The sequence below is a fragment of the Bombyx mandarina genome, chromosome 08 (assembly GCF_030267445.1).
Source record: "Bombyx mandarina strain Sakado chromosome 08, ASM3026744v2".
Lineage (NCBI taxonomy): Eukaryota > Metazoa > Arthropoda > Insecta > Lepidoptera > Bombycidae > Bombyx > Bombyx mandarina.
Genome location: NC_143215.1, coordinates 252036 through 261452, shown reverse-complemented (window position 1 = coordinate 261452; position 9417 = coordinate 252036). Strand labels below are relative to the sequence as shown.

Below are 9417 nucleotides of genomic sequence, written 5' to 3'. Positions count from 1 at the left end.
TGAATACTATTAAGTTCTAATACATCGATCGAGACTAAAACTATTGCAGCTTTTTGTGAATTAAACTAAACGTAGCTTTCGTATCGTCTATTGTAACCAACTAGAAAACTAACAACATAATTTTTTTAAATTGAAATCACATAAAATTCTAATTTAAAGTAAGTTTAGAAATATAAATAGCTTAAATAAAATTAATTTACTCTTAATTACCAAAAACAAATTAAGAAACAACGTGCATATGGATGGCACCACGAACTGTCTGAACGGCGACCAGCATCTGATGACGGCAAGGCTATTCCAGGTTCAAGTCCTTACAACTATGAACAACTATAGACACGTCGTCATCTTTCAATTGGTATTCCGCGTTGGGAGTCATTTTCACGTGAGTGGCGATTGAAACACATGCCGAATTCATTCATTCGCTTTTGAGTCTATGAGCTAAAGCAAATAAATATACATATACATGTCCTCCTGAAGCGGAACTTAAAGAGACCTCATGGTTCCAAGCCGGTTTCGACCACGGCGACCAAATTTTTCAGTTTAATAACTTAAAAGCTAATGTCCGCGCCTCTCATGCGCTCTAATATGGCTACAGTAGCCTATCTTGTTCTTAAACGTGCGCAAACAGAAGCTACACGTAAGAACACCACCCACGAAGTTGTAAATGGTGGAAGGCGGTCTATTTTTCAATTTATTTCGTCTGTCGTCCAGTTCGCGCCTCCTGTCGTTTTCAAAGACATGCACGCCCTGCTGTACCAAGCGTCTCCACTCCAAACCACACACAACCACCAACCAAACAAACCACAAAGAGACCTAACCAGTTGCCTGCATGTGAACCGTGCTCCTAGTATTGGTGACGTCCATGGGCAACATTGTCACGTGGGCGCAGTGGGTGCAGTGGCAATAAAGACACAAGATACGGTGAACGAAATGTGTTCATTAAGGTAAGCAATAAAACCTCACGTCGGTGTCGAGATATAAAAGAAGTGAGCGCTCGTTAATTATTTTGTGTCCTCAAAACTTTGTGGCGTCGATCTTGTAGTGTTGCGCTGGGTCGCGTTCACGGACTCTGGAATCATTTTTGTTATTAGTGATCTTAAGTACAGTTTTGTTGTCACTTACCATCCAAAAGTAAATTAAATGGATGCCAACCATGAGCACTCGTGAACAGACTCCACGATATGTAGACAGTGACTATCATTAAATCAAACGAATAGCGTTACCCGTAATTATGTACAAATGTATGTATTACATACTATATCTTACTTAGCCTTTCTTCTTAGTCGAGTCTTAAAATTTGGAGTCTGACTCGGGCGGGTCGGGCGCGACCGACACTCGGACTCAGGGAGGGCCTGCAAGTGACTAATTTAAAACATCCCAACAAAGTTTATTGCGAATGATCGTGATCTTACAAAACGTAATTAGTGCCTGCCATTTTATCTAACTTCCTTAATTAGGTTTGAACTAGGAAATAATTGGACGTTCCACGTTTTTTATTTATTTGAATTCTACATACTATTTTAATATATCCCTCCTACCTCTGAGTGTTGTATTATATATAAATTTATATACAATATATTAATTTAAATAGAAATGACCAAATATCTGAAATCGCGTTAACGACCCTATAAGATCAATTTGCAAATTTTGTTTGTTTGTACATAGGTACATACTCACGTAGGTAGGCGAGGTACCTGCCTGTTTCTACAGTTAATGGGTCAATTAATAAAACAGATTAGAAGGTTGCAGCATTCGAGTTCACGTATATTCACTTAAAGGCTTCGTTTACCACTTAACACAAGATTGGCCGTGAACTTATTCGTACTTATATTAATGTTTTTCCGAATAATCGTTCAAAAAACTACCGTGTCCATAAATTGACGATCCGCGACAACTCTGCAAATGATTTAAGATTTATTCATAGAATATTTGGAGGAATTTTCAATATGGAATGTATAATTAATTAAATTATTATAATAATAATTTTAAAAATTTATGATTTAGATTTTTTATGTTTAGAATGTTGGACTAAGTTGAACAGGTCTCGTGTCGTTTGATTAGCTTGTACAGACTGTAGCAAGGTATCAGGATACAAGGTGTGCTCTGTAATAGTGTCATGACATATTGCCTTAAATAAATACATATTACACTTATTAATTTCGATCGATTCGTTTATTTTCGTCGCTCGTGGACATCAGTAGCACCCAGGGTACAGCCGAGCCATTGCTTGTCATTGAGAGTTATATTTGTACTTTGTTTTAAAAGCTATTGCGCTTAGAAACAAAGCTTTGAGAACCAGATGATGTGTAGCAATAATATTTATAGGAGTATTTGGAACTGTAATACTGCAGTGTCATGGCACAGAGCAGTAATACCATGTAGATGATGTATGCATCAGTAAACAAGAGCTAAGCAATTAATTCGTGAAACACATAGTCAGACAGAATGGACCAAAACATTTACCGCGTAAGCTCTTTCTAAAGATGCGCCGAACGTATTTGATAAAGATTTTTTTTTATGATTGAAATATTACTGGTGGCCTGGAGGCCTTTCCAGTTTCACCAGAACAGGTGGGCGAGCAAAGGCTCGGCCAGAAGGGGTGGGATTTGCTAACAGCTGCCCGAGCGCCTCCGAAGGAGACCTAACAACTGCTTCACGAATGAATCTACTACCGGATCGGAATCGCAACCCGCTGAGAAGATCCGGCGAGAAACTCAGCAAGCTGATGCATGGGTTAGGTTGGACGTCGACCTCTTTGTCGTTGACCTCTTGACTCTTTGACCTCTTGAGTTCGACGAGTATGGTTACCGGGGTTCCTCAGCCTGCTCCTAGTGTTAGAGCTAAAGGTATCTAATGCAAGAGTTATTGGATCTGATGGATCCGTAAGGACGTGTCTAGGGCGTCGACGATGACTTGCTCCTGCGTGATCAGGATTCGGGGATATGATAAAGGTCTGTCGACGACATATATTCCAATCGGCAGTGACGCAAACTTATAGCGATTACACGTACAATAAGATATAATCATATAAACTAAAATATTATTGTTCAATAAACCGTTATGAAATATGAAATAAACAGGCACGAAAGGCTCAAGGGCCCTACATTGAAACGACATAATATTTTCTATGAAACGTGAATCAAGTCGAGGGCTACTGACCTGGAAAGATTTACAGGCGAGCCCTTTATAGGGCTGTCGAGGTTTATGTAGTCGCGCAGACAGTAAAAACCTCGACCCTAGACTCTCACAGAGAAAAGGAATCGCGAAGATAGATGAGCTAGTTCATTTGATCTATTGAGCTAAAATTTCAGACCTCTTTTTTGTATTAGTTACCGAACATTAAATACTTGTTGTTACGATGGTGCCGCCTGATCCGATGCGCGGACTGATAGTAATCGTTAATAAAAAACAAATAAAAACTGACTATGTTTACCTGCAGCTCTCAAAATTTAGCTGGTTCCGATGAACCCCTGCAACTACAGTTCTATCGTATTCCAAAAAACTCGAGAAAAAATGTGAAGATTATACTATGTAACTATGTACATTTTCGTTGCGGCTGAGTTGCGGTTTTCGAGGAAAACAAAGAAAATAACAGAAAATTGATTGGTTTATTAATAGATTGTGCTGTGAATGGACGAAAAAAAACGTAGCCCATCGTCGAGTATGCCCTAGACCATTTTGGGAAGTAAGGCGCTACACGAACGATACATAACTGAGCAGAGGAATAGACAAACACTAATCGATAAATATAAATGAACGCTATTTAGTTGTATTATCCGTCGACGAGCTCGTCAGCCCTGAGGTCGGTACGTACGTACAAATTTTCTAAACGATGTAGAGCAGACCCTCCGATAGGCGCGCCGCCGCCGACTCGCAACAAACTGCCGAAAGTGAATTGTGGCCGGGAAGTTATTAATGGATTACAGGATTTAACCACTAACCGCGACCAGATCTTTCTGTGACTCGTAAATTACGCTCGATTAAATTCGCTTCGATTTGGCAGATTGTCATCGCATACATCGTGTTTGTTAGGTTACGTAGCTTGTAGACACGCAGCCTACTGGAAGGGAAAGGTATTCATAGAATACTTTGCAGCAGCTCAGTAATATTTGCAAAACTACAAACGGTAGGGCGTATCGAGACCGCATCGCTCCATCCCACGGTCCTGTCCATGCCTGACTTGATGCCGTCATGCGCTCTGTTAAAATTGTACTATGTAATTGATATCTTAGGTCACAATAGCAGCATTCACGTTTTGATGTCCACGAACCTCATAACCGTATTCAATCAGATGAGGCGTGCGCTAGTGCGCTGCCCCTCAGAATACAAAATGACACAAGACACAATGATCCGAATAAAAGTTAAATAATTTTTTTTAATCAAATTCCGGCAGTCACCTGCTTAATATATTAAGAATATGTTCGACCGTTTAATCAGTTCAAAGGTAAAGAATGAATTTAATTGACATTATGCAAGCGGTAACTGCTCCGTGACGTCACTCTCAACTTCCTCCAGCTTTGATCGTCAACGAAACATTAACAATACAATGCCCGTTGCTCTTGCTAGGGCTAGTGTTAGCGAAGTCGTCCAGCTGAGCCCCGTGAGTTCGCTTACACGTCCGGTGAAGCTAGCATAAACCTACGAGGCTACTAGCTATAGGTAAGGAAAAAAGCCTATTGCCGACCGTTAGCGTACTAGTTGTGGTTAAATATTTAGAAGCGATCGGACAAACTTAAAGCATTCAACCTCTTTTAATGTTAAAAATTAAAAGAAGGGTAAAAGTTGTCGGATTGAAATTATACGACTAAGCCTCTTATTAATTTTTTCATGTGCTTCCCACTTATTTTTTAATTTTATTTAAACTATCGTAAAATAAATAGGTTAAGTTCTCAAAAAAACTAAAACTGAAGAATATAATCAATGACGTCGTGAAAAAAATTAAAAAATCAGAGTTAAAAGTGGATGACCATAACTTTATTATTATGTTACGTGAAACTAGTGATAACTGTTAAATAGTGGCAGCTATTAAGCTTCTTTATACTGGTCTTGGCTGTGCCGTCCTGAGTTCGCTGTTATGCACTACAGTTTTGACGGCAAGTCTCTGAGTCCCCATTTTTTTTTATTGCCTTTGTAGGCAGACGGGCACACGGCCCACCTGATGGTGAGTGGTTACCGTCGCCCATGGATTTCAGCAATGCCAGGGGCAGAGCCAAGCCGCTGCCTACCGCTTAATACTCTCCACAAGCCTTGTTTGAAGAAGGACATGTCATAGCGCTCGGGAAACACCGTGGAGGGGAGCTCATTCCATAGCCGGATGGTACGTGGCAAAAAAGATCTTTGGAAACGCACGGTGGATGACCGCAGTGGCTCCAGGTAGTATGGATGAACTCTACTCCGGTGGCGGGCGGTGCGATGGTAAAAACGAGATGCTGGTATCATCTCGAACAATTCCTCAGAGCACTCCCCATGGAACATACGGTACAAAATACAGAGGGAACCGAAGTCCCTCCGCAGACCCAGAGTTTCCAGACGATCCGAGAGAATGGGATTATCGACAATCCGAACGGCCCTCCTCTGTATGGAGTCAAATGGAAGAAGCTGGTATTTGGGAGTCCCGGCCCAGAGATGGGAGCGAGGCCGGACTTGTGCTTTATAAAGTAAAAGTCTTTGTCCAGGCGTGAAGTATCGCTTCGCTCTGTTGAGGACTCCCAGCATTTTGGACGCCAACTTGGCTTTGCCTTCCAAATGACTCCGAAATTGGACATCGCTCGAAATGTCGACCCCAAGTATCCCGATACTCCCGGAAGCTTGCAGGGATACTCCTTGGAATTGCGGCGCCATGACAAAGGGGTCCTTCTTCGCAGTGAACGCGCAAACTTGTGTCTTTATCGGGTTAAATTGAACCAAGTTCAATTCGCCCCATTCGGAGACTCGCCCCAGAGAGTTCTCCACTTCAGACACAAGTTTTGATCGTCTCTCTTGCACCACGCTCCGAGAGAGACTCTGATGGCCGATATATCGCGCATCCCCCGTGCTGTCATCCGCATAGCAATGCATGCCATCAATAGACAGCATGTCATTGATATACAGGATGAAAAGCGTGGGGGAGAGCACCGAACCTTGTGGAACGCCAGCGTTAATGGTCATGGTATCAGAACAGTCACCGTCTACAACGACCGTGATGCTCCGCCCATCCAAAAAGCTAGCGATCCACTTGCAGAGATCCTCGGGAATTCCGTAAGATGGTAACTTCGATAGAAGTGCCCTATGCCAGACCCTGTCGAAGGCCTTCGCGATATCAAGGCTCACGGCAAGAGCCTCGCCCTTGCTCCCCAAGGCTTCAGCCTACCTGTGAGTAAGGTATACAAGAAGATCGCCAGCTGAGCGACCGTGACGGAAACCGTACTGTCGGTCACTGATCAGCTGGCGATCTTCAAGATACTTCAGGAGTTGTGTATTTATTATTCGCTCCATCACCTTGGAAAGCAAGGAAGTTATCGCGATAGGCCTGTAGCTCGATGGGTCCGACCGGTCACCCTTCTTGGGGATAGGGTGGACGTGGGCGGTCTTCCATGAAGACGGAACTCTGTTAGTGCAATAAGAGAGGCGATACAAACGCGTTAGCGCAGGTGTCAGCTCAGGGGCGCACGTTTTCAAAACCACTGCGGGGATGCCATCTGGCCCACTCGACTTATGGATGTCCAGGAGTCGGAGCTCCCGCCTGACTGCACACTGTGTGAAGCAGATATCCGGCAGGGAGCTATCACACCCCATTCTATCACACCCCGTGTCACGGGATCACGATTTGGGCCTCGAGGAAATCCCCTTTGTCCGAAATGGATCTCCTTGCCTTCTTGCCTACCTTCTTGGCAGGGGTGAATGGTTCTGCTGGCAAAAATGATGTGATGAATTGAAGTAATGAACAATGAAGATGAAGATATGGAGGTGCGCAAAGACTATGAAGGAGGCTCGCCTTCTCTTGTGAAGTGGAAAGTGGTTCCGTTCCCTATCGCAAGCCCGAACTTCCTGGTCTTCCCGGCTCCCAGTCTTTGGGCCTCTGCATCTAACGCTCCCGTACTCTCGTAAATGGATGTTTTAGATGGTTAAATTTACAAACATCCACAGCACCTAGCACAATTGTCAACAGCATCATGGTTCTCACTAATCGATGGAAGAATAGAAGACACGAAAGCAGCGCCTACACGATCCAGACAGGTCAGGTCTGCCCCAAAATAGTCCGCGGTGGAGGGGAAATGGACCACCCTCTTTGGTCGGGCCGCTCTGAAGCCCTCACCCATACGAAGCCGTACAGTTCCCGAGGGCGAGGGGAGAAGGTTTCAGAACGACATCAAGCCCCTACTGTGAGGGCACTAATGAGCCTCACTTATCACGTCCCCTGGGGCAGGGAGTGGGGGCCAGGGCCCCGCCGTGAGAGCATAATGACTACTGCTTCTTACAAGGGAGTGTTGCGATGCCCTGAGGGGGGGTACGGCCTATAAGGCGAGAGACGAGAGAATAGAGACTGTGAAACCCAATACCGAGAGGAACGCTCATAAATATGCCCTCTCCGGTCTCACAGCCGATGAAAATCTTTAACTCCGAACGATTATCGGAGTTGAAGGAGCTCCCGCGGTAACGTCTTGCCATATGGTGGTCTGTCGTGCAGTGGGGCAATATTGTGAAGATGCTCGCGGGATCCGTTTTTTTTTTTTTTTTTTTATTGCCCTTGTTGGCAGACGAGCATACGGCCCACCTGATGATCCGTTTTCGGCTTGCTTGTACATATTACGAGCGAGTCTATTCTCGAACCCCCCGAGTAACTCCACAACCAAGTCCCGGGCGATAACGTCATTCCTGGCTCATCACCCGGCCCCAATAATACGACGGAGGGAAGTATAATACAAAGTCTAAGGGTGTAGATTGAAATTGACCCTTTACAATATAATGAGTTGAACAACTTAGTGCAGCAAATGTAAAGAACGTGAAACTATTTCTAGAAATTAGCGTACGTACATACTCCTATTTATCACTATTATTAAAAAGGCTGATGACCTTATATAAGACATTTTTGACAATTTTTTCAGTTAAATAACTTGTCATAATTTTGAAGTCCACGCCATCTATTAATATAATTTAAAACTATTTTATAATTAGCATAGTACTAAAACCAAAAACAGATTTATTATTTTTATTAACAGCGCCATCTATTAGTCCATATCAATACTATTTACATGTAATGTAACCAATTCTAAAGTATTGTTAGAACTTTGCTCAAATAGTTTATTTTAATTTTACTAGATGTCAGGACATGCTTTCTTTTTAATGTTTAATTTTATTACCCAGTGCTGTATTGAAAAAGTATTGTATAATAATTTTAGGAACCTTCGTCGTTTGCACAAAACGAAACCTTTGTTATATTAGCTATATTTGTTATTCTAGAAAAAAATATAACTATATTTAGCTAGAATTATTTGGTCATTTTATTTAAACGTGATCCTGTAGATTCTGTGCGTAGGCATATTAAGTGATAGTTAATTATATTCATACAATATGGTCCTACATTTATTATGCTTCTCTCCTGCGTTCCATATTAATGTAAAAATGTAAAATACCTTGTTTGTAGAGCGCTGAGGAAATGAGGAAATAAAGACAGACTTCAACAGGGTTTTTTAGTACACAAGATGTTGTCTTATAGGTGTTGCATAACACGCCATAACAAAAACGAAGACGACTTAAGATAAGAACGTACCTAATTACGGAAAATATAATTTATAAAGTTAATGAATTTAATGATATAATTTTAGATAAGAATTTTCTTTGTTACTTAGTTTTTACAGAAACGTAATTAAGTCTATTGCCATACTAAATCCATTCACAATTCTACATAAAAATATGTAGATATTAATTTCATCGCTTCATATTTTTTCATCTCTGTCACCGCGGTTTATTGACATTCCACATTAATTAGAACTGTTTTACAAACAGCGCACGCGCGGAAATACTCGTGTGGAGGTCCACGTTCTTTAGACGTATTGTATTTCATTAGAAAAATGGGTAGGTGCCTGTGGGATTATAACACTGGCACAATTTAATTATTGGTGGTAGGACCTCTTGTGAGTCCGCACGGGTAGGTATCAGCACCCTGCCTATTTCTGCCGTGAAGCAGTAATGCGTTTCGGTAAAAAGGGTGGGGCAGCCGTTGTAACTATACTGATACCTTAGGACTCATATGTCAAGGTGGGTGGCGCGTTTACGTTGTAGATGTCTATGGGCTCCGGTAACCACTTAACACCAGATGGGCTGTGAGCTCGTCCACGCACTCGTCCACCACTAAAAAAAAAGAAAAATTGTATCGCTTATTCTTTAGACCACATCAAGCTCTAATAGTCAGTTCTAAGTACTACTAAGGATCATTAA

General features: G+C 42.2%; 1 protein-coding gene across 1 annotated transcript in view; it reads left to right on the top strand.

Moving 5' to 3' along the window:
• Positions 1-6918: 6918 nt before the first annotated feature.
• The window catches only part of LOC149502393 (uncharacterized), an 85709-nt gene continuing 83210 nt past the window's right edge, over positions 6919-9417 (top strand). Inside the window, exon 1 of the mRNA XM_089729362.1 lies at positions 6919-7082. Within this exon, the coding sequence (XP_089585488.1) occupies positions 6919-7082 (164 nt within the window). The remainder of the gene's footprint in view (positions 7083-9417) is intronic.